At 41.9% G+C, this 26,233-nt stretch overlaps 1 protein-coding gene across 1 annotated transcript in view; it reads left to right on the top strand.

Moving 5' to 3' along the window:
- trappc8 (trafficking protein particle complex subunit 8) overlaps positions 1-26,233 on the top strand; it is a 93,822-nt gene that overhangs the window by 54,043 nt on the left and 13,546 nt on the right. Inside the window, exons 21-27 of the mRNA XM_084163255.1 lie at positions 5,356-5,831; positions 7,700-7,859; positions 12,951-13,047; positions 15,926-15,994; positions 16,092-16,150; positions 16,844-17,047; positions 20,290-20,391. Of these exons, the coding sequence (XP_084019381.1) occupies positions 5,356-5,831; positions 7,700-7,859; positions 12,951-13,047; positions 15,926-15,994; positions 16,092-16,150; positions 16,844-17,047; positions 20,290-20,391 (1,167 nt within the window). The remainder of the gene's footprint in view (positions 1-5,355; positions 5,832-7,699; positions 7,860-12,950; positions 13,048-15,925; positions 15,995-16,091; positions 16,151-16,843; positions 17,048-20,289; positions 20,392-26,233) is intronic.

The raw sequence follows: 26,233 nt of genomic DNA, 5'->3' as shown, positions 1-26,233 counted from the left end.
CCTGGTAAACCCGGTATCGATGTCCAAATTCTGGTATCGTGACAACAACCCCTCTATTCTCTGCCCTCTGTGTCTGCCTGTATCACTATGACTGATCCATACCAAAGATGTGTGTGTGTGTGTGTATGTGTATGTGTATGTGTTTGTGTGTGTGTGTATATATATATATATATATATATATATATATATATATATATATATATACACAGTGGGGAAAAAAAGTATTTAGTCAGTCACCAATTGTGCAAGTTCTCCCACTTAAAAAGATGAGAGAGGCCTGTAATTTTCATCATAGGTACACGTCAACTATGACAGACAAAATGAGGAAAAAAAATCCAGAAAATCACATTGTAGAGTTTTTAATGAATTTATTTGCAAATTATGGTGGAAAATAAGTATTTGGTCAATAATAAAAGTTTCTCAATACTTTGTTATATACCCTTTGTTGGCAATGACACAGGTCAAACGTTTTCTGTAAGTCTTCACAAGGTTTTCACACACTGTTGCTGGTATTTTGGCCCATTCCTCCATGCAGATCTCCTCTAGAGCAGTGATGTTTTAGGGCTGTCGCTGGGCAACATGGACTTTCAACTCCCTCCAAAGATTTTCTATGGGGTTGAGATCTGGAGACTGGCTAGGCCACTCCAGGACCTTGAAATGCTTCGTACGAAGCCACTCCTTCGTTGCCCGGGCGGTGTGTTTGGGATCATTGTCATGCTGAAAGACCCAGCCACGTTTCATCTTCAATGCCCTTGCTGATGGAAGGAGGTTTTCACTCAAAATCTCACGATACATGGCCCCATTCATTCTTTCCTTTACACGGATCAGTTGTCCTGGTCCCTTTGCAGAAAAACAGCCCCACAGCATGATGTTTCCACCCCCATGCTTCACAGTAGGTATGGTGTTCTTTGGATGCAACTCAGCATTCTTTGTCCTCCAAACACGACGAGTTGAGTTTTTACCAAAAAGTTATATTTTGGTTTCATCTGACCATATGACATTCTCCCAATCCTCTTCTGGATCATCCAAATGCACTCTAGCAAACTTCAGACGGGCCTGGACATGTACTGGCTTAAGCAGGGGGACACGTCTTGCACTGCAGGATTTGAGTCCCTGGCGGCGTAGTGTGTTACTGATGGTAGGCTTTGTTACTTTGGTCCCAGCTCTCTGCAGGTCATTCACTAGGTCCCCCCGTGTGGTTCTGGGATTTTTGCTCACCGTTCTTGTGATCATTTTGACCCCACGGGGTGAGATCTTGCGTGGAGCCCCAGATCAAGGGAGATTATCAGTGGTCTTGTATGTCTTCCATTTCCTAATAATTTCTCCCACAGTTGATTTCTTCAAACCAAGCTGCTTACCTATTGCAGATTCAGTCTTCCCAGCCTGGTGCAGGTCTACAATTTTGTTTCTTGTGTCCTTTGACAGCTCTTTGGTCTTGGCCATAGTGGAGTTTGGAGTGTGACTGTTTGAGGTTGTGGACAGGTGTCTTTTATACTGATAACAAGTTCAAACAGGTGCCATTAATACAGGTAACGAGTGGAGGACAGAGGAGCCTCTTAAAGAAGAAGTTACAGGTCCGTGAGAGCCAGAAATCTTGCTTGTTTGTAGGTGACCAAATACTTATTTTCCACCATAATTTGCAAATAAATTCATTAAAAATCCTACAATGTGATTTTCTGGATTTTTTTTCTCTCAAATTGTCTGTCATAGTTGACGTGTACCTATGATGAAAATTACAGGCCTCTCTCATCTTTTTAAGTGGGAGAACTTGCACAATTGGTGGCTGACTAAATACTTTTTTTCCCCACTGTATATATATATTACACACAAACAGTTGAAGTCGGAAGTTTACATACACCTTAGCCAAATACATTTAAACACAGTTTTTCACAATTCCTGACATTTAATCCTAGTAGAAATTCCCTGTCTTAGGATCACCACTTTATTTTAAGAATGTGAAATGTCAGAATAATAGTAGAGAGAATGATTTATTTCAGCTTTTATTTATTTCATCACATTCCCAGTGGGTCAGAAGTTTACATACACTCAATTAGTATTTGGTAGCATTGCCTTTAAATTGTTTAACTTGGGTCAAACGTTTTGGGTAGCCTTCCACAAGCTTCCCACAATAAGTTGGGTGAATTTTGGCCCATTCCTCCTGACAGAGCTAGCGTAAATGAGTCAGGTTTGTAGGCCTCCTTGCTCGCACACGCTTTTTCAGTTCTGCCCACAAGGATTGAGGTCAGGGCTTTGTGACGGCCACTCCAATAACTTGACTTTGTTGTCCTTAAGCCATTTTGCCACAACTTTGGAAGTATGCTTGGGGTCATTGTCCATTTGGAAGACCCATTTGCGACCAAGCTTTAACTTCCTGACTGATGTCTTGAGATGTTGCTTCAATATATCCACATAATCTTCCTTCCTCATGACGCCATTTATTTTGTAAAGTGCACCAGTCCCTCCTGCAGCAAAGCACCCCCACAGCATGATGCTGCCACCCCCGTGCTTCATGGTTGGGATGGTGTTCTTCGGCTTGCAAGCAACCCCCTTTTTCCTCCAAACATAACGATGGTCATTATGGCCAAACAGTTCTATTTTTGTTTCATCAGACCAGAGGACATTTCTCCAAAAAGTACGATCTTTGTCCCCATGTGCAGTTGCAAACCGTAGTCTGGCTTTTTTATGGCGGTTTTGGAGCAGTGGCTTCTTCCTTGCTGAGCAGCCTTTCAGGTTATGTCGATATAGGACTCGTTTTACTGTGGATATAGATACTTTTGTACCTGTTTCCTCCAGCATCTTCAGAAAGTCCTTTGCTGTTGTTCTTGGATTCATTTGCACTTTTCGCACCAAAGTACGTTAATCTCTAGGAGACAGAACACGTCTCCTTCCTGAGTGGTACGATGGCTGCGTGGTCCCATTGTGTTTATACTTGCGTACCATTGTTTGTACAGATGAACGTGGTACCTTCAGGCGTTTGGAAATTGCTCCCAAGGATAAACCAGACTTGTGGAGGTCTACAATTTTTTTTCTGAAGTCTTGGCTGATTTCTTTTGATTTTCCCATGATGTCAAGCAAAGAGGCACTGAGTTTGAAGGTATGCCTTGAAATACATCAACAGGTACACCTGCAATTGACTCAAATGATGTCAATTAGCCTATCAGAAGCTTCTAAAGCCATGACATCATTTTCCGGAATTTTCCAAGCTGTTTAAAGGCACAGTCATCTTAGTGTATGTAAACTTCTGACCCACTGGAATTGTGATAAAGTGAATTATAAGTGAAATAATCTGTCTGTAAACAATTGTTGGAAAAATTACTTGTGTCATGCACAAAGTAGATGTCCTAACCGACTTGCCAAAACTGTAGTTTGTTAACAAGAAATTTGTGGAGTGGTTTAAAAACGAGTTTTAATGACTTCAACCTAAGTGTATGTAAACTTCTGACTTCACCTGTACACTACCAGTCAAAAGTTTGGACAAACCTACTCATTCAAGTGTTTTAATTTATTTTTACTATTTTTTGCATTTTAGAATAATAGTGAAGACATCAACTATGAAATAACACATATGGAATCATGTAGTAACCAAAAAAGTGTTAAACAAATCAAAATATATTTTATATTTGAGATTCTTCAAATAGCCACCCTTTGCCTAGATGACAGCTTTGCACACTCTTGGCATTCTCTCAACCAGCTTCATGAGGTAGTCACCTGGAATGCATTTCAATTAACAGGTGTGCCTTCTTAAAAGTTAATTTGTGGAATTTATTTCCTTAATGTGTTTGAGCCAATCAGTTGTGTTGTGACAAGGTTAGGGGGGTATACAGATGATAGCCCTATTTGGTAAAAGACCAAGTCCACATTATGGCAAGAACAGCTCAAATAAGCAAAGAGAAACAACAGTCCATCATTACTTTAAGACATGAAGGTCAGTCAATACGGAACATTTCAAGCACTTTGAACGTTTCTTTAAGTGCAGTCGCAAAAACCATCAAGCGTTATGATGAAACTGGCTCTCATGAGGACCGTCACAGGAATGGGAGACCCAGAGTTACCTCTGCTGCAGAGGATCAGTTCATTAGCGTTATCAGCGTCAGAAATTGCAGCCCAAATAAATGCTTCACGTTACAGACACATCTCAACATCAACGGTTCAGAGTAGATTGTGTGAATCAGGCCTTCATGGTCGAATTGCTGCAAAGAAACCACCACTAAAGGACACTAATAATAAGAAGAGACTTGCTTGGGCCAAGAAACACGAGCAATGCACATTAGACCGGTGGATATTTGTCCTTTTGTCTGGAGTCCAAATTGGAGATTTTTGGTTCCAACCGCCGTGGCTTTGTGAGACACGGTGTGGGTGAACGGATGATCTCCGCATGTGTATTTCCCACCGTAAAGCATGGAGGAGGAGGTGTTATGGTGTGGGGATGCTTTGCTGGTGGCACTGTCTGTGATCTATTTAGAATTCAAGGCACACTTAACCAGCGTGGCTACCACAGCAATCTGCAGCGATGCGCCTTCCCATCTGGTTTTTGCTTAGCGGGACTATAATTTGTTTTTCAACAGGACAATGACCCAACACACCTCCAGGTTGTGAAATGGCTATTTTACCAAGGAGAGTGATGGAGTGCTGCATCAGATGAATCCCCCGACCTCAACCAAATTGAGATGGTTTGGGATGAGTCGGACCATAGAGTGAAGGAAAAGCAGCCAACAAGTGCTCAGCATATGTGTGAACTCCTTCAAGACTGTTGGAAAAGCATTGGAGTGAATGCCAGGAGCCAGGAGTGTGCAAAGCAGTCATCAAGGCAAAGGGTGGATATTTGAACAATCTTTTTTTGGTTACTACATGATTCCATGTGTTATTTCATAGTTTTGATGTCTTCACTATTATTCTACAGTGTAGAAAATAGTACAAATAAAGAAAAACCCTTGAATGACTGTGTCCAAACATTTGATTGGTACTGTACATAAACTGTTCCATACATACTCGTGGAAATAAAATGGGGGTGGTTTCTAACTATTCCATCTATTGGGATTTCATCTACTTTTTCACATTTTATTTTTTTTTCATTTCTGAGGTGTATTACCATTTAGATTGAAATGGACAGTATGGGAATAATTATGGGATGGATTCAGACTAGTCTATATTCAAATGACTCGCAGCCAAGTCCCTCCCATTTTCTGCTTTATATCTGCCTGTCTGTCTCCTGAGGAAGACTTCTACACTGGAGCCGGTCGCACACTAACTAACCCCTCTATCTGTCCCCATGTCTCTATCACCATATCTCTCCCCTCCTCCCTCTCTCGCTCTGTCATCTTTTTCTACCCCCCCCCCCCCCCCCCCCCCCCCCAGGTATTCTTCCTCCAGTTCCCTACTGCCCTACTATGCGGTGAGATCAGGAAGGCCTACGTGGAATTCTGTAACGTGAGTCGTATTCCCCTGTGCGGCCTGCGGGTGGCGTCCACGCACCCAGACTTCTTTACCTTTGGAAGCTCCTCCCTAGCCACACCCCTCACCCCCCTCAGCCCCACCTCCTTCGAGAACTGCTCTGCCTACAAGACCCTGGCCACACCCTCAGGAGCCACGCCTGGGTCAGTCACCGCGGTGACGCTGGTGTCGGCGGCCGACTTTGGGTCGGGAGGAGGAGGAGTGACCGGTCCGGGTACGGGGGGTAAAAGGGTAGTAGAGATCCCCCTAGGAGAGGGAACGCTAACGCCTGGAGAATCTACACAGCTGCCCCTGTGGCTGAGAGGACCAGACCAGGAAGGAGTCCACGAGATTAACTTCCTTTTCTACTTCGAGAGCGCCGAGAAAGGAGGAAAGATCAGGTGGGGAGAGCAGTCTGGTATTCTCAATACACACTACGCAAGCCAAGATCAGGTAGGGGAGAGTTATTCAAGAGAGAACTCAGTACACACTACACAAGCCACGTTACGTCAGCCATTGAAGTAGGGTAGAGAGAGAGAGCACCCTGTTATAATCAGGTAGGGGAGAGAGAGAGCACCCTGTTATAATCAGGTAGGGGAGAGAGAGAGCACCCTGTTATAATCAGGTAGGGGAGAGGGAGAAAGAGCACCCTGTTATAATCAGTTAGGAGAGAAGGAGAAAGAGCACCCTGTTATAATCAGGTAGGGGAGAGGGAGAAAGAGCACCCTGTTATAATCAGGTAGGGGAGAGGGAGAGAGCACCCTGTTATAATCAGGTAGGGGAGAGGGAGAGAGCACCCTGTTATAATCAGGTAGGGGAGAGAGAGAGCACCCTGTTATAATCAGGTAGGGGAGAGGGAGAGAGCACCCTGTTATAATCAGGTAGGGGAGAGAGAGAGCACCCTGTTATAATCAGGTAGGGGAGAGAGAGAGCACCCTGTTATAATCAGGTAGGGGAGAGTTATTCAAGAGAGAAGCCTTTTACTCATTACACATTAGGCCTACACCAGCCGTTCAGGTAGGGGAGAGAGCAACCTGCTAATCAGGTAGGAAAGATGAACGGGAGGGGGGCTATTATATTCAGGTAGAGCCGTGGGAAAGCTGCCTGATGCAAGATATGGGTGATGCAAGAAGCTATCTCATTACGATAAAGAAAAAGAAACAAAAAAGAGCTGATATAGTAAAAAAAAAAATCAAGTCCACACACAAGTCAAGATCAGGTAGGGAGAGAGAGAGAGAGAGAAGACTGGTATTCACTCACTACACATTACACAAGCCAAGTAGTGTAACATGAAAGAGATGAGGGGAGCGAGAGCAACCTTTTATTCAAGTAGGGGAGAGGCATAAGGAGAGTTGGAAGTTATTCACTAGTACACAAATAAAAGAGTGAAACATGAAAGACATTCCTCATGTCTCTTCTTCAATGGGAATACTATGATTTAATTAAAGATACTTTACGCCATCCTGACTTTTTCAGTGGTACTTTTAAGTCTGCTTGAAGATGTGGAATAAAAAATGGTGCCGGTACTTATCGTAGGTGTCGGCACCCCAAGTTGCATTTACACAGGCAGCCCAATTCTGATCTTTTGACAAATTATTGGCAAAAGAGCTGATCTGATTGGTCAAAAGACCAATTAGTGGAAAAATATCAGAATTGGGCTGCCTGTGTAAACGCATCCTTAGTTATCCTGAATGTACCCCTGAATGTTCGTCAGTCTCGCTTTAAATCACGGTGCTCACTGCTCAGCTAATTGAGATAGAATGAGGCCAAATCGGGGCACTTTTGAGACTGTATCTTCACGCTACTTTAGAAGTTAATTTATTTTTCCCTTCATAGGGACCTTTCAAATCTCACAATGTCCCTGATCATTTCTGTTTAAATGAAATGGTTTAATTTTAATTCAGGTACATTTTGGAGATGTGGTTTCTATAGTTTAAATTATATAGAGCCTGTGGCATTACTTTAAGCACCACATTTATAAAAGTTATAAATGCATGACAAGAACATATTTAAATTACTCAATCTCTCTTTTCTCATCTCTCGTTACCTTCATCTGTTTCTTTCTCTACCCTCCCATCTCCAACCTGCTATCTTCTCTCTCGCTGTCTCCTCTCCCTCCATCTCCAACCTGCTTCTATCTCCTCTCGCTGTCTCCTTTCCCTCTCTCCCACTCTCCCTCCATCTCCAACCTGCTTCTATCTCCTCTATCTCTCTCTCGCTGTCTCCTTTCCCTCTCTCCCCACTCTCCCTCCATCTCCCCCTCCCTCAGTCACAGGGTGCTGCGTCACACAGTATTTATCTGTGCCAGTCGTTCTCTGTCGGTCCGGGCCACAGCCTGCCGTAGTAACACACTGCCCGAGGAGGAGAGAGAGGAGGAGGGGAAGAATGGCAGCATGCTGGTCTTTGTCGACATGGAGAACATCAACACAGTGAGCTCAACACACACGTGCCAATGCGTTACTCATATGCCAATTAATCACTCTCAGTCAAGCTGACATTTGATGGAACATTGTTATTCATGGTCACATGCACTAAGGTTGTCAGGAAATATACACATAGGGGAGTCTGGGGGCACCAAAAATTGTAAAGGCCCTCCTCTTGGCTCCAGAGAAATGTTGCTGTTTTAAAGCTAGTTTCTTGCAATTCTACACATTTTGTCATGGGGCTGAGGAAAGAATTGCATTTAAAGCTAATTTTCTGCAATTGTACACATTTTGCCATGGCTTATGCCGCGTTCTTATCAAATCACATTTTATTTGTCACATGCGTTGAAGACCACAGGTGTAGACCTTGCTGTGAAATGCTTACTTACAAGCCTTTAACCAACAATGAAGTTTTAAGAAAGAGTTAAGTTTTCTTTATCTTTACTATGTTCTACCTTGTAGAATAATAGTGAAGACATCAAAACTATGAAATAACACATACAGTTGAAGTTTACATACACCTTAGCCAAATACATTTAAACTCAGTTTTTCACAATTCCTGACATTTAATCCTAGTAAAAATTCCCTTTCTTAGGTCAGTTAGGATCACCACTTTATTTTAAGAATGTGAAATGTCAGAATAATAGTAGAGTGATTTATTTCAGCTTTTCTTTCTTTCTTCACATTCCCAGTGGGTCAGAAGTTGATACACTCAAATAGTATTTGGTAGCATTGCCTTTAAATTGTTTAACTTGGGTCAAACGTTTCGGGTAGCCTTCCACAAGCTTCCCACAATAAGTTGGGTGAATTTTGGCCCATTCCTCATGACAGAGCTGGTGTAACTGAGTCAGGTTTGTAGGCCTCCTTGCTCGCACACGCTTCAGTTCTGCCAACAAATGTTCTATAGGATTGAGGTCAGGGCTTTCTGATGGCCACTCCAATACCTTGACTTTGTTGTCCTTAAGCCATTTTGCCACAACTTTGGAAGTATGCTTGGGGTCATTGTCCATTTGGAAGACCCATTTGCGACCAAGCTTTAACTTCCTGACTGATGTCTTGAGATGTTGCTTCAATATATCCACATAATTTTCCTTCCTCATGATGCCATCTATTTTGTGAAGTGCACCAGTCCCTCCTGCAGCAAAGCATCCCCACAGCATGATGCTGCCACCCCCGTGCTTCACGGTTGGGATGGTGTTCTTCGGCTTGCAAGCGTCCCCCTTTTTCCTCCAAACATAACGATGGTCATTATGGCCAAACAGTTCTATTTTTGTTTCATCAGACCAGAGTACATTTCTCCAAAAAGTACGATCTTTGTCCCCATGTGCAGTTGCAAACCGTAGTCAGGCTTTTTTATGGCGGTTTTGGAGAAGTGGCTTCTTCCTTGCTGAGCGGCCTTTCAGGTTATGTCGATATAGGACTTGTTTTACTGTGGATATAGATACTTTTGTACCTGTTTACTCCAGCATCTTCACAAGGTCCTTTGCTGCTGTTCTGGGATTGATTTGCACTTTTCGCACCAAAGTACGTTCATCTCTAGGAGACAGAACACGTCTCCTTCCTGAGCGGTATGACGGCTGCGTGGTCCCATGGTGTTTATACTTGCATACTATTGTTTGTACAGATGAACGTGGTACCTTCAGGCGTTTGGAAATCGCTCCCAAGGATGAACCAGACTTGTGGAGGTCTACAAATATTTTTCTGAGGTCTTGGCTGATTTCTTTTGATTTTCCCATGATGTCAAGCAAAAAGGCACTGATTTTGAAGGTAGGCCTTGAAATACATCCACAGGTACACCTCCAATTGACTCAAATGATGTCAATTAGCCTATCAGAAGCTTCTAAAGCCATGACATAATTTTCTGGAATTTTCCAAGCTGTTTAAAGGCACAGTCATCTTAGTGTATGTAAACTTCTGACCCACTGGAATTGTGGTACAGTGAATTATAAGTGAAATAATCTCTGTAAACAATTGTTGGAAAAATGACTTGTGTCATGCACAAAGTAGATGTCCTAACCGACTTGCCAAAACTATAGTTCGTTAACAAGAAATTTGTGGAGTTGTTTAAAAATGAGTTTTAATGACTCCAACCTAAGTGTATGTAAACTTCCGACTTCAGCTGTATGGAATCATGTAGTAAACAAAGTGTTAAACAAATCAAAATATATTTTATATTTGAGATTCTTCAAAGTAGCCACCCTTTGCCTTGATGACAGCTTTGCACACTCTTGGCATTCTGTCAACCAGCTTCATGAGGTAGTCACCTGGAATGCATTTCAATTAATAGGTGTGCCTTGTTAAAAGTTAATTTCTGGAATTTATTTCCTCCTTAATGTGTTTGAGCCAATCAGATTTGTTGGGGGGTGGTATACAGAAGATAGCCCTATTTGATAAAAGACCAAGTCCATATTATGGCAAGAACAGCTCAAATAAGCAAAGAGAAACGACAGTCCATCATTACTTTAAGACATGAAGGTCAGTCAATCCGGAAAATGTCCTTCAAGTGCAGTCGCAAAAACCATCAAGCGCTATGATGAAACTGGCTCCCATGAGGACAGCCACAGGAAAGGAAGACCCAGTGTTACCTCTGCTGCAGAGGATAAGTTCATTAGAGTTAACTGCACCTCAGCCCAAGTAAATGCTTCACAGAGTTGAAGTAACAGACACAACTCAACATCAACTGTTCAGAGGAGACTGCGTGACTCAGGCCTTCATGGTCGAATTGCTGCAAAGAAACCACTATTAAAGGACACCAATAAGAAGAAGAGACTTGCTTGGGCCAAGCAATAGACATTAGACCGGTGGAAATCTGTCCTTTGGTCTAATAAGTCCAAATTTGAGGTTTTTGGTTCCAACCACCATGTCTTTGTGAGACGCAGAGTAGGTGAACGGATGATCTCCGCATGTGTGGTTCCCACCGCGAAGCATGTAGGAGGAGGTGTGATGGTGTGGGGGTGCTTTACTGGTGACATTATAGGGGATTTATTTAGAATTCAAGGCACTTAACCAGCACGGCTACCACAGCATTCTGCAGCGATACGCCCTCCCATCTAGTTTGCGCTTAGTGGGACTATAATTTGTTTTTCAACAGGACAATGACCCAACACACCTCCAGGCTTTGTAAGGGCTATTTGACCAAGGAGAGTAATGGAGTGCTGCATCAGATGACCTGGCCGCCACAATCACCCGACCTCAACCCAATTGAGATGGTTTGGGATGAGTTGGACCGCAGAGTGAAGGAAAAGCAGCCAACAAGTGCTCAGAATATGTGGAAACTCCTTCAAGACTGTTGGAAAAGCATTCCTCATGAAGCTGGTTGAGAGAGAGAATGCCAAGAGTGTGGAAAGCTGTTATCAAGGCAAAGGGTGGCTACTTTGAAGAATCTCAAATATAAAATATATTGTAATTTGTTTAACACTTTTTCCATATATGTTATTTCATAGTTTTGATGTCTTCACTATTATTCTACAATGTAGAAAATAGTAAAAATAAAGAAAACCCTGGAATGAGTAGGTGTGTCCAAACCTTTGACTGGTACTGTAGGTAAGGGTAAAGTGACTATGCATAGATAATAAACAGCGAGTAGCAGCAGTGTAAAAATAAAGGGGGGGGGGGGGGGGGGGGGTCTTATGGCTTGGGGGTAGAAGTTGTTAAGGATCCTTTTGGACCTTGACTTGGTGCTCCGGTACCGCTTGATGTGCAGTAGCATCGAGAACAGTCTATGACTTGGGTGACTGGAGTCTTTGAAATTTTTTTGGGTCTTCCTTTGACTCCGCCTAGTGTAGAGGGCCTCGATGGCAGGAAGCTTGGCCCCAGTGATGTACTGGGCCGTACGCACTACCCTCTGTAGCGCCTTAGTCGGATGCCAAGCAGTTGCCATACCAGGTGGTGATGCAACCGGTCAGTATGCTCTCGATGGTGCAGCTGTAGAACTTTTTGAGGATCTGGGGACCCATGCCAAATCTTTTCAGTCTCCTGAGGAGGAAAAGGTGTTGTCGTGCCCTCTTCACGACTGTCTTGGTGTGTTTGGACCATGATAGTTTGTTGGTGATGTGGACACCAAGGAACTTCAAACTCTCGACCTGCTCCACTACAGCCCCGTTGATGTGAATGGGGGCGTGTCCGGCCCTCCTTTTCCTGTAGTCCACGATCAGCTCCTTTGTCTTGCTCACGTTGAGGGAGAGGTTGTTGTCCTGGCACCACACTGCCTGGTCTCTGACCTCCCTATAGGCGGTCTCATCATTGTCGGTGATCAGGCTTACCTTCGTTGTGTCATCGCAAACTTAATGATGGTGTTGGAGTCGTGCCTGGCCACGCAGTCGTGGGTGAACAGGGAGTACAGGAGGGGACTAAGCATGCATCCCTGAGGGGCCCCCGTGTTGAGGATCAGTGTGGCAGATGTGTTGTTGCTTACCCTTACCACCTGGGGGCAGCCCGTCAGGAAGTCCAGGATCCAGTTGCAGAGGGAGGTGTTTAGTCCCAGGGTCCTTAGCTTAGTGATGAGCTTTGTGGACACTATGGTATTGAACGCTGAGCTGTAGTCAATGAATAGCATTCTCACATAGGTGTTCCTTTTGTTCAGTTGGGAAAGGGCAGTGTGGAGTGAAATTGAGATTGTCATCTGTGGATCTATTGGGGCGGTATGCGAATTGGAGTGGGTCTTGGGTTTCCAGGATGATGATGTTGATGTGAGCCATGACATTCTCTACATCTTATGCTATTTGAGTGACTCAAACATTTTAAAAAATCAGTGCCTTGACATTTTTAGATTTTTAGATTGTCCCTGACTGTCTAGTGTTTATTTGGGTGATTTGTTAGTTCTCAAAGATTATCTTATTATAAAATATATAGGTCCATTATCTTTTCTACATACTTTATATCTGGTTTTAGTCGTTTAAGTTTACGCTGAAAATGATTTACCATCCCGAAAGTTCTTTAAAAAAATAATAGATTTTGCCCGCCGCTGCTGAATGAATATAGGTCACAGCAGTATGTAGACTTTAAAAGCTGATCGTTGATGATACATAATAATATGTATGCTCACCCCTCTCTCTCCCACTCCCTCCTCTCTCTCTCTCTCTCTCTCTCTACACGCAGAGTGAGGCTGGGGTGCGCGAGTTCCACATTGTACAGGTCTCTAGCAGCAGTAAACAGTGGAGACTACACAAGTGTATAAATCCGGCGGAAGACAAAGGTTTGTCCCTCTGCTCTCCGTGGCCCTCTCAGATACCACTACAAATAGTCTTAAACTCATTTACTCTATGACTGTTTGACATTTCGGTGTCAGCTTTTGATTTGTACATTTCCATTGAAAGAGAGGCTTGACTAAATAGTTTTTTTTGTGTAATTTCACTTCATTTCTTTCTCTCAATTCTTTCTCCCTGTTTCTTTGTTTTATTTCATTTGGGAGGATTTTATGTAGCTTTTTTTATCACTAGGTGATATGCAATGTAGCAGTCCTGCGCAGAAGAATTGCCAGCCCTCGCAGAGGTGCACAAGATTTAATTTCACTCAAATGTACACTATCTTTCCTGGCTTTAAACAGATAAAATGTTCCCTCTACTATGGAAATTGGGATTGAATCAATGTAATAACAGTCCCTTTCAATGCAACAAACCAAATCTAAATCCAAGACTGAGTTGTTGGTGATTTTGTTGTAGGCTGAGGAGCGCATCAGAGAGGGAATGGCCGGCAGGGGATGTAGCTCAGTTGGTAGAGCATGGCGTTTGCAACGCCAGGGTTGTGGGTTTGATAAAATAATATATGTGCTAACTGTAAGTCGCTCTGGATAAGAGCGTCTGCTAAATGACTAAAAATGTAAATGTAGCCAATTTCACAAGCACAAGCGTTTTTTCCATCATCTGTGGTCAGAGAGAAGCCTAGATGTGCGTTTGAGATCACAGAGCATCGTCGCGTGTGCACATTTGTTGATATTCTTTACTAGTTAGAGTGATTGCTTCCTACAAGAGCACAAAACTTGTACATATTGAATTGTCTTTAAAAAGCGAGTCAGGTAAATAGCTTTTTTTGTCTTAAAGGGGCAGTGTCCTGTTTTGAGATGAGCATAAATTATTCAAATAAGCCAGTAGGCAGAGGGTAGCATACATTTTTGTATGATTTTCTGTAAGGTAATAATAATAACAATGAATTCAATTTTGTCTAGTGGTTTCATGCATCATATAACACAATAAAATGCAATTTTCAGTCACCTATTTGCTAATTGTGACTGTTATGAGCTTTCGGACAAGTAAAACATCAGTCCCAAAATGGTCAATGTCATAATGTGCATAATGTTTTTTAAAAGTCTCTGCTCACAACACCTGAAATTTACTCTGTGCTGAAAAATATTAGAGGGAACATTGGTTATTAGTATGAAAAAATGTATGCACTCACTAACTGTAAGTCGCTCTGGATAAGAGCGTCTGCTAATTGACTAAAAATGTAAATGTAAAATGTTATATGCTGTCTCTATGAAAACTAAGTAATTTCCTAGTTAGCTGTGTGGCATCTACTGGATTACTTTGGTGTGTTGGGCTGTTATGTTCATTAGATATATGCCTTTTGGTGGTTTGATCAGTGAGGATCACTTGTTTGGAGTGGTTACCTTGGTTATCTAGCCTAGTTCATTTGGTAGAGTAGGCTACTGAATTGTGTATGCTGCTAAGTCACAGTGCATTTGACATTAACATTTAAGTCAAATAGCAGATGCTTTTATCCAGAGCGGCTTGCAATTGGTGGCATTTCATGCTATACTATAGCAATGGGACCGCCCTTCGCAGTTCATACAGTGTTAAATGCTTGTTATTCAGCTTGTTATTCAGCTCTCTGCCAGGCTGGGTAGACGATCCCCGTGGGAACTAGCTTTGTGATTGAAGACCAGTGGTGTGGCTGGTGGCCAGGATACGTAGCCGAGGGCAGAGTGATATTTTAGCCGCTCCCTAGAACAGTGTGATTATATGGGTAGTTCCAGTAATCACACACACACACACCACCGGGGGGCACTTTTGCAAGTAGGTCACTTTGCTCATTTTCTCTCTGTCATCATATATGGAAATGTGGTGATATAGAGGTGGCAGTGACCAGGACAGAGTGGAAAAGAGACACCACACACGCCCACAGCCTTATATGCTATTTTATTCAATTCTGTCCTATTTGTCCTCTCCCTGTCACTCGCGTGTTGCTGCTGATTATAGCCTGTAGGGTTTAAACTGCACTGAGGACTGGCTGTGATAACATTACACATTCACATTAACATGAGTCAGAAGGGCTCTCTGTGAGGATTATTCTTCATCAGTTACGTGTGTGTGTTTGTCTGTGAGATGTACAGACTGCTGTCAGAACGTATGCTATGCTGCACCGCTAACACGCTAATTAGCCACTCAGCAGGATCACCTGATAACACACACACACTGGTAATATCCGCACTCCAGAGAGATGGTACTGTATGTATGCCAATACTGTCTCTTGTCCCTTTCTCCCTCTCTTTCCTCTTTCCATCTCTCTCTTCCTCTCTCTATGTTCCACTGATTGATCATACTAGTTCACAGCCTGAGGCTAGAGTGTTAGTTGCCTACAAACAGTTTTCCTTTTCCTGTAATAACAGTACATTAAGCTACATCAGGTTTTCCTTCTCCTGTAAACACACTCTCTCACTATCTCACTCACTCACTCACTCACACACTCACATACACACACACACACACACACACACACACACACTATCTGCTTAGAACACTGAGCTGCTGCTGGCCCATAGTAATAAGTGAGCTGAAAAGAATATCAAGGGTCTCACCAATGTGTTAGAACATCAGATGGCCTTTAGAGAAGTGGTGTGTTTGTACATGTTTTACTATACGTATAAGTACCAGAAGTCCTCACAAGAATAGTAAACCAACTACAATTCTGAGAAGTGAGGCCATTTTGCCAGTCCTCACTTGTAAAAAGGCTATTTTAGGCTTAGGGGTTAGAGTTGGGGCTTGGGGTTAGAGTTAGGGCTTAGGTTTAGACGGAGACAGGACATGGACATGTGTCTGTCTGTCTTTCTTTCTTTCACCCTCCTCTTGTCATTCCAGACTGCAAACTCACCAGCAGAGAGAGGGGCAAGCTGTGCTTCAGAGCAACACGATGCAAACCCCACGAAGGTACACACACAAACTCTTGTTACCAACAATATCAGACAATAAGGAGAATCTCTTTTCGCTCTCTTGACTGTTATTTTCTGTATCTTCTGTGTCTTAGCTACCTCGAAGGCACTAGAGAAGTACACCTTTGCAGACCTGAGCCTTGGAAATGAACAGGTATGTTAACCATTGTAAGAGGACAATAACAGTGTTATTATCTGTCATTGCTGGTCTGTTGTGCCTGAATGTATAAAAAAAATCTATACTATTACCCTCTCCACCCCAACCTTCTCTCCCTCCCTTCTTTCCTTCCTTTCCCACGTTTTCCTTCCTCTCCTCATCTCTTTTCCTCTCTCCCCTTTTTATCTGCTCTCTTGTCGCTCACCCTCTCCTTTCCTTTTCTCTCTCTGCTCTCTCCCTCTCCTTTCCTTTTCTCTCTGCTCTCTCCCTCCTTTCCTTTTCTCTCTCTGCTCTCACCCTCTCCTTCTTTCCTTTTCTCTCTCTGCTCTCTCCCTCTCCTCCTTTCCTCTCTCTGCTCTCTCCCTCTCCTCCTTTCCTCTCTCTGCTCTCTCCCTCTCCTCCTTTCCTCTCTGCTCTCTCCCTCTCCTTTCCTTATCTCTCTGCTCTCTCCCTCTCCTTTCCTTTTCTCTCTGCTCTCTCCCTCTCCTTTCCTTTTCTCTCTCTGCTCTCTCCCTCTCCTTCTTTCCTTTTCTCTCTCTTCTCTCCCTCTCCTTCTTTCCTTTTCTCTCTCTGCTCTCCCTCTCCTTCTTTCCTCTCTCTGCTCTCTCCCTCTCCTCCTTTCCTTTTCTCTCTCTGCTCTCTCCCTCTCCTTCCTCTTCTCCTACCTTGTTCTTATCCTCCTCTCCTCAGATCATCAGCTCCACCACTCCGTGTGCAGACTTCTTCTTCCGGAGGTGTCAGTCCTCAGCGTCTTGGAGACCGCCTATTGTGGTGGAGACACAGGGGAGACATTCCAGGAGTCAGGGGGCGGGTCCTGGGGGTGGGGCTGAGGATATAACAGGCGTGGTCAGGAAGTGCAATGAGGTGGACCTCGACATCATCGTCCTCTGGAAGGTAAAACCACATAATTAAAATACACCACTATTACTATTAGTAATTGTATTAGGATTAGTGCGACTACAGAATTTAAATAGACCTTTATTGCAATTACCGGTAAACACTTTACTTGACACCCAGCATCATAACACGTTATGACACGGTCATAACCATGTCATAATATGTCATACCACTGACATAACTTGTCATAACCTTTTATAATATGGTCATAACACTGGCATGACATATATTTAGACCTGTTGTGACATGTGGTCCTCTGTAGCTCAGCTGGTAGAGCACGGCGCTTGTAATGCCAAGGTAGTGGGTTCGATCCCCGGGACCACCCATACACACAAAAAAAAAATATGCACGCATGACTGTAAGTCGCTTTGGATAAAAGCGTCTGCTAAATGGCATATTATTATTATTATTATTATTATTATGTATTGCATTATTTTATGGCTGGTTATGACATCTACATAAGAGTGTCAAAACCCACAAAACCTACCACATAAGGCAAAACATTCCATTACACTATAGCCTACATGTCAACAGTATGTTTGTTATATATAAAAATATATATATTCACCATGCTAAGATATAATTGTAATTGTGCACACATTGATGTCAGATATGCACCTACCCCAATGCTCTGTTGCTGATGACTGGGTTGAATGTAGGACAAGACACCCTCTTTTTGACTGATGACTGATATAAGGGCATGTACAGTGAGGCAAAAAAGTATTTGATCCCCTGCTGATTTTGTACGTTTGCCCACTGACAAAGAAATGATCAGTCTATAATTTTAATGGTAGGTTTATTTGAACAGTGAGAGACAGAATAACAACAAAAGAATCCTGAAAAATGAATGTCAAAAATGTTATAAATTGATTTGCATTTTAATGAGGGAAATAAGTATTTGACCCCCTCTCAATCAGAAAGATTTCTGGCTCCCAGGTGTCTTTTTATACAGGTAACGAGCTGAGATTAGGAGCACACTCTTAAAGGGAGTGTTCTTAAACTCAGCTTGTTACCTGTATAAAAGACACCTGTCCACAGAAGCAATCAATCAGATTCCAAACTCTCCACCATGGCCAAGACCAAATAGCTCTCCAAGGATGTCAGGGACAAGATTGTAGACAAGGCTGGAATGGGCTACAAGACCATCGCCAAGCAGCTTGGTGAGAAGGTGACAACAGTTGGTACGATTATTCGCAAATGGAAGAAACACAAAATAACTGTCAATCTCCCTCGGCCTGGGGCTCCATGCAAGATCTCACCTCGTGGAGTTGCAATGATCATGAGAACAGTGAGGAATCAGCACAGAACTACACGGGATGATCTTATCAATGATCTCAAGGCAGCTGGGACCATAGTCACCAAGAAAACAATTGGTAACACACTAATTCCATAGACAATCTGTGGGGGGAGCTGAAGGTTCGAGTTGCCAAACGTCAGCCTCAAAACCTTAAAGACTTGGAGAAGATCTGCAAAGAGGAGTGGGTCAAAATCCCTCCTGAGATGTGTGCAAACCTGGTGTCCAACTACAAGAAACGTCTGACCTCTGTGATTGCCAACAAGGGTTTTGCCACCAAGGACTAAGTCATGTTTTGCAGAGGGGTCAAATACTTATTTCTCTCATTAAAATGCAAATACATTTATAACATTTTTGACATCCGTTTTTCTGGATTGTTTTGTTGTTCTGTCTCTCACTGTTCAAATAAACCTACCATTAAAATTATAGACTGATCATTTCTTTGTCAGTGGGCAAACGTACAAAATCAGCAGGGGTTCAGATACTTTTTTCCCTCACTGTACGTGATAGGCCTATCTGGCTTTATATAATTATGATGGTCATAATGTTTCTTGACAGTGTCATAAAGTGTATTTTCTTAGTCCAAGTAAAGTGACAAAGGATGGTCATAATGCTTCTTGACAGTATCATAATGTATTTTCTTAGTCCAAGTAAAGTGACAAAGGATGGTCATAATGCTTCTTGACAGTATCATAATGTATTTTCTTAGTCCAAGTAAAGTGACAAAGGATGGTCAGAATGCTTCTTGACAGTATCATAGTGTATTTTCTTAGTCTAAGTAAAGTGTAACAGGATGGTCATAATGCTTCATGACAGTGTCATAGTGTATTTTCTACAAGTTATTTAAATATGATGGGAAAAAAACATAACTAAATAATTTATTACAACAAAAACAAAGGATTTAAGAGACAAACGAAAATACACTTCTTGGCATGTAAAAAAACGACTTTGAATAAATCTTATGTAGGTATCATAACCAGCCCTAAAATACCGCAATATATGTCACAACAGGTGTAAATATATGGGTCATGACAGTGTTATGACATTGTTATCACCGTGTCATAACGTGTTATGGCACTGGGTGTCAAGTAAAGTGTTACCCAATTACTACTAGTATTGTACTAGCCATTACTAGACATACAGTATATAGGGTTCTGGTATTATATGATGACTCTATGGGTAAAACACTACATACATCCCATTCTTCCTGGGGTCCTGTTTGGACCCCAGGAAGAGTAAGCCACTGCCTTGGCAGAAGCTAATTGGGATCCTAATAAATACTAAAATCCCAAACCACTACAACTCGCTTAATACTGTTAGTTCTCCCACGCTATGCTAGGACTTCTACGGTGTTGCTGTTCCATTCTCCAATTATACATAGATTTAAATGTATATTTATCTCATGTCATTATTGAAGACGTTGCGGTCTAAGTGCTGAAGTTGTTTTTTCTGTTTTGCTCCATCATGTGTTTCATTGTTTTAATATGCATTGATAGTCCATTTTATGGCGATTTCAAAAAAATAATAATATGCCATTTAGCAGACGCTTTTATCCAAAGCGACTTACAGTCATGCGTGCATACATTTTAGTGTATGGGTGGTCCCGGGGATCGAACCCACTACCCTGGCGTTACAAGCGCCGTGCTCTACCAGTTGAGCTGATTGCTGAAGTAGTTTTTGCTGTTTTGCTTTTAACATTAGGCCAATGACTTTACTAATGTTTGTTTATTCTTTTTGACAGGCGTATGTTGTTGGTTGTTAATATTTGTTTCTTGTTGTTGACAGGCATATGTTGTTGGTTGCTAATATTTGTTTGTTCTTGTTGACAGGCGTATGTTGGTGGTTAATATTTGTTTGTTGACATGCGTATGTTGTTGGTCGCTAATGTTTGTTGTTGTTGACAGGCGTATGTTGTTGGTTGTTAATATTTGTTTGTTGTTGACAGGCGTTTGTTGTTGAAGACAACAAGCAGGTGATCCTGGAGGGACAGCTTCATGTGGCACTACAGACCATTGGCAAAGAGGCCTGCTCCCTCACACAGAAAGAGGTACTCACACACACACACACGTACGAACAGTGCCCTCTGTAATTATTGGGACTTTTTTCTTCTTTTGGCTGTATACTCCAAAAGTTTGGATTTGTAATCAAATAATGACTGAGGTTAAAGTGCAGACGGTCAGTTTTAATTTGAGGGTATTTTCATCCATTTTGGGTGAATAATGATGAGTGAGAAAGTTACAGACGCACGAATATCGTACCCCCCAAAAAAATGCTAACCTCCCCTGTTATTGTAATGGTGAGAGGTTTGCATGTCTTGGGGGTATGATATTTGTGCGTCTGTAACTTTCTCACTCATCATTATTCACGATTCATTCAGGATTATCCGTTATTTTGGTAGCATCCACATTCATGTAGAAGTTATTAAAAAAATATTATATTCTTATTTACAATAAAAGTGACTCTAAAATGACACTATATTATTTACCATTAATTTCTATTGGCCACAAAATAATCTGAAACACAATCAAAAGAAAGAGCACATGCATTCAGCATATTTGTAGTCAAAAGGTTGATTTTAGTCATTGCGTGCTATGAATATGGGACCAAATACTAAACTTTTTACTACTTTAATGAACATCTAAGTGTATTTGTACCAATACTTTTGGTACCCTAGAATTGGGGACTATGTACAAAGACTGCTGTAACTTATAAACGGTTCACCCGATATGGATGAAAATACCCTCAAATTAAAGCTGATAGTCATTGTATCATTTAAAATCCAAAGTGCTGGAGTACAGAGCCAAAACAACAAAAACATTGTCACTGTCCCAACACTTTTGGAGCTCACTGTACAGTGCTCTGGCTGTGGGTCTCTCTCTCTCGGATGACTCATCACACTGAATGAACGCTGGCCATTTAATGTGCAACAAGTTTAAACATTCAAATCACCATTGTGTTCTTACTGTGTAGTGTACACACAAGCTATTTAGTGTACACACAAGCTGAATAACTATACACTCTTCAGGACTGAGTTACCTGCATTGAGCCTGAAGCACAAACAAAACCACTCACACACACACACACAAAAGCCCCTATGTTCTCCCAGTGAAATCAGCTCCTGCTGAGTGTTTAGTGTACCCCCTCCCAAACACATATACACAGTCTGTGACCATGCTTTCAGTGGTGGCACTGAAAAGCTTGGTGTCTGGGGCCTGGTAGAGGTTTTTACAGGGTTAGGGTCTACACCGATAGCCGACGGTTACGCTTCCAGTGTAGCAGGTAAAGAAAACTACTGCTTTTGCGACGCCCCAGTGTAGCTCTTATGTAAAAGTTACGTTTTATACAGTTAAGTGGTTTCAAGGCAGGCCCAAGCTAGTTTACTAGTTCAAGGCTGAGTGAAGAAGTTGAATAATCTTTATTTATCCCCAGATGGAAAATTCCATTTGTCACCACTAGGGCTGTGGCGGTCATTACATTTTGTCAGCCGATTGTCATGCAAATGCAGGTCTCGCGGTAATTGACTGTTAATTAACATAAACACCTTTAGCATCTCCAGGCCTCCATGCATACAAGCCACTGATGCGCGCATTTGGAACATCTACATTTTAAAAAGTCTAATAAATCCATTTAATATACACCATCACAATAAATCCATTATTTATTTTGGGCAGGTCTAAAGAAACATGGTATGAAGAAAATGTATTTCAGAAGAACAGAATGAATTGGCCTACTTTATGTTATCTGGCTATACTCTAGGCTGTAGGCTAGTTCATTTAGCAGACAAGATATGCTTAAATCCTGTGCCATTAATTTTATGTTAAATGATTTTATATTAAGAAGAATGTAATTGAACTTAGCTGAATAAAATAGAAAGGATATTTTTCCCATTCCGGAGCGAGTGTGCATATGAAGTGGCTATGTTGAGCGTAAAAGTTATCATTTGAAACAGGTCCTATACACTATATTTAGAGTTATTTGGCAACTTTAGTTGTGAGTGATACAAACCTTAGAATGTCTTAGAAATCAAAACATATATGAGCTGCATGGCTATGATGATTTGAAAATGTTGCAAAAAAAGCTTGCACATCTGTTCCTTGCACAAGCTGGTCTCTCATCAAGTGATCATATTTTCACCCATCAGACTATTCTCAATTTAATCTAGTCTTTACTAATATGTAAAATTACTTTCAATTTATAGTGGCCTGTTATCAAATGGGCAGGAACAGGGATAGGGGTACAAATACATGTCATCCGTATGCACTCGAATAACCAATGGAGGCCTCTTTCCAGCAGTTCGTTTTTCAATCATGTCAGGTAGGCTACTCCGGTTTTATAGAACAGCTGAGAAATAAATATAGTAGCAGCTGGGATCCTCCTCTTTTTAGAGGCAACCATCAAAACTCTGCTTTCACACGGGATTGTATATAGCAATGTTTGGGCTAATAAGAATACTTATATGTATTTCTTAATTTCTTATTTTTTCTGGTTTGTGTGTTTATTTTCTATTGTTAGGTATTACTGCACTGTTGGAGCTAGAAACACAAGCATTTTACTGCACTTGCGATAACATCTGCAAATATGTTTTTTTTGCACTCCACGCATCAGCCACTGTTTGAGGAGATATTCCGCCCAAACTATGTATGCCATGGGCTCCCAACCTGTTTCTGCAGCTACCCATTTATAGTGAAACCAAGTTAAATCTGTTCGGGAACATTTATATTAACATGTTTTCACAATATTTCATTCAACTGTTGTCAGCCCCTCTCTCTATGCGCTCAAGAGGCATGAAGGAGTGAGAGGAGGAGATGGAAACGCATGGTGGTGAGATTCTGTAGATAAAAGTAATGTGTCAGCCTATTCATTATTAAAATATAAACAATTCCTTATTACTAGGCTATTCAAAATCAAATACAAATTCACTATAATTGTAGGCTAACTCTGTAAGCCACCCTGCACAATCAATGAACCAACAGCATCACCTAGGCCTATAAGTTCTCCCAGATGCATGGATAGAAAGTTTGGAGCGTAGCACAAGGTAACCAGTCCATCCAGTATGCATAATAATACAGTCCACACTCAAAGGCGATTTACTAGAATTTGTTTAATTTGAGTTTAGGCTAGACCATTTAGGCTAGACCAATTACAGTGGGGAAAAAAAGTATTTAGTCAGCCACCAATTGTGCAAGTTCTCCCACTTAAAAAGATGAGAGAGGCCTGTAATTTTCATCATAGGTACACGTCAACTATGACAGACTAATTGAGGAAAGAAAATCCAGAAAATCACATTGTAGGATTTTTTATGAATTTATTTGCAAATTATGGTGGAAAATAAGTATTTGGTCACCTACAAACAAGCAAGATTTCTGGCTCTCACAGACCTGTAACTTCTTCTTTAAGAGGCTCCTCTGTCCTCCACTCGTTACCTGTATTAATGGCACCTGTTTGAACTTGTTATCAGTATAAAAGACACCTGTCCACAACCTCAAACAGTCACACTCCAAACTCCACTATGGCCAAGACCAAAGAGCTGTCAAAGGACACCAGAAACACAATTGTAGACCTGCACCAGGCTGGGAAGACTGAATCTGCAATAGGTAAGCAGCTTGGTTTGAAGAAATCAACTGTGGGAGAAATTATTAGGAAATGGAAGACATACAAGACCACTGATAATCTCCCTCGACCTGGGGCTCCACGCAAGATCTCACCCCGTGGGGTCAAAATGATCACAAGAACGGTGAGCAAAAATCCCAGAACCACACGGGGGGACCTAGTGAATGACCTGCAGAGAGCTGGGACCAAAGTAACAAAGCCTACCATCAGTAACACACTACGCCGCCAGGGACTCAAATCCTGCAGTGCCAGACGTGTCCCCCTGCTTAAGCCAGTACATGTCCAGGCCCGTCTGAAGTTTGCTAGAGTGCATTTGGATGATCCAGAAGAGGATTGGGAGAATGTCATATGGTCAGATGAAACCAAAATAGAACTTCTTGGTAAAAACTCAACTCGTCGTGTTTGGAGGACAAAGAATGCTGAGTTGCATCCAAAGAACACCATACCTACTGTGAAGCATGGGGGTGGAAACATCATGCTTTGGGGCTGTTTTTCTGCAAAGGGACCAGGACGACTGATCCGTGTAAAGGAAAGAATGAATGGGGCCATGTATCGTGAGATTTTGAGTGAAAACCTCCTTCCATCAGCAAGGGCATTGAAGATGAAACGTGGCTGGGTCTTTCAGCATGACAATGATCCCAAACACACCGCCCGGGCAACGAAGGAGTGGCTTCGTAAGAAGCATTTCAAGGTCCTGGAGTGGCCTAGCCAGTCTCCAGATCTCAACCCCATAGAAAATCTTTGGAGGGAGTTGAAAGTCCGTGTTGCCCAGCGACAGCCCCAAAACATCACTGCTCTAGAGGAGATCTGCATGGAGGAATGGGCCAAAATACCAGCAACAGTGTGTGAAAACCTTGTGAAGACTTACAGAAAACGTTTGACCTGTGTCATTGCCAACAAAGGGTATATAACAAAGTATTGAGAAACTTTTGTTATTGACCAAATACTTATTTTCCACCATAATTTGCAAATAAATTCATAAAAAATCCTACAATGTGATTTTCTGGATTTTTTTTTCTCATTTTGTCTGTCATAGTTGACGTGTACCTATGATGAAAATTACCGGCCTCTCATCTTTTTAAGTGGGAGAACTTGCACAATTGGTGGCTGACTAAATACTTTTTTTCCCCACTGTATGTACCAAAGACATCTTAATTATTTTTAATTTTTTGGGGGGCCATGCGTAATATGCGATAGGCTATTAGGCTATGCATTGTATAACGGCACAATCATTATTTGAATAACGTTTTTTTTGTGGGGGGGGGGGGGGGCTTGGGCTCATATAGACCTATGCGTATTCATAAGCTCTAATATGCGTATTCATAAACTCTAATATGCTTATCACCTTAGAAAGCGCTGTCCATTTTGTTGTTTGGCTTTGAAACAAAATCTACAACGACAATGTTTTCCACTCAGTTTCAACCTGTTGTTGAACTTCTTTCTTCAAATGTATCGATGACAGTGAGGTGAGTTTTAAAAGCATGATACTGTTTTGATGGTAAGTGTTTGTGATTTTTCGATTGCATTTGCATTGTCAGAGTGGTTAGAAGGACAATAGAGCGCTGAGTACCATGACATTAGTGACCTGACAGTAGTTAGCGAGTTGGGTACTATCAGAGTAGGGCTGGGTGATCTCTATTAAATTCATTTGATTAATTTGAATTGATGTTTTTGCACGATAAATGCCTGTATCGCAATAATCGATTTACTATTTATTTTTATTTTTTTGCTTTTATGAGCGTTTGTCTGCTTGTTCGCTTTTTGGTCTAGTCTCCTTCGCTCCTTCTGTGCTGTGTGCACCTTCCCATTTACACCAGAGATCTGAATATGATGACGAGATGCTCATGTCTCCGCCCTAACAATGGGAGTCGTTGTCCCAAAGGCGTGAAGGCAGGCGACAAGCTTAGGTCCATAATAAACCCATAGAAACGCATTGGGCTTATTTTGGACATATTTTGGCGAGTGACCTCTCTGTTTACACACACACCCAAGCGCCTGCTCACAACAACAAAGATGAGAGATCACTTCTTCCGCTTTGACAAGCAGTTTCAACACGCTATTTGCATTTGAGATTTGGTCCAACAGAATTGGTCATATGGACACCGAAACACATTGAGACATTATTTTACTGTAATAGAGAAGCTGACCTTTCTAATGATACACTTTGTCTTAACTTTGTCGACACTACTAAAACGAGAGTATCAATGAACATTGATTCTGGAAAATTAATGCTCAGTTTCTCGCGCTACCAAGTACAGCGATCAGCATTTTAGCCAAAG

The sequence above is a fragment of the Coregonus lavaretus genome (genome assembly GCF_964263955.1).
Source record: "Coregonus lavaretus genome assembly, chromosome: 6".
Lineage (NCBI taxonomy): Eukaryota > Metazoa > Chordata > Actinopteri > Salmoniformes > Salmonidae > Coregonus > Coregonus lavaretus.
The sequence above is the reverse complement of the archived record's forward strand: the minus strand, read 5'-3'. Positions and strand labels throughout refer to the sequence as shown.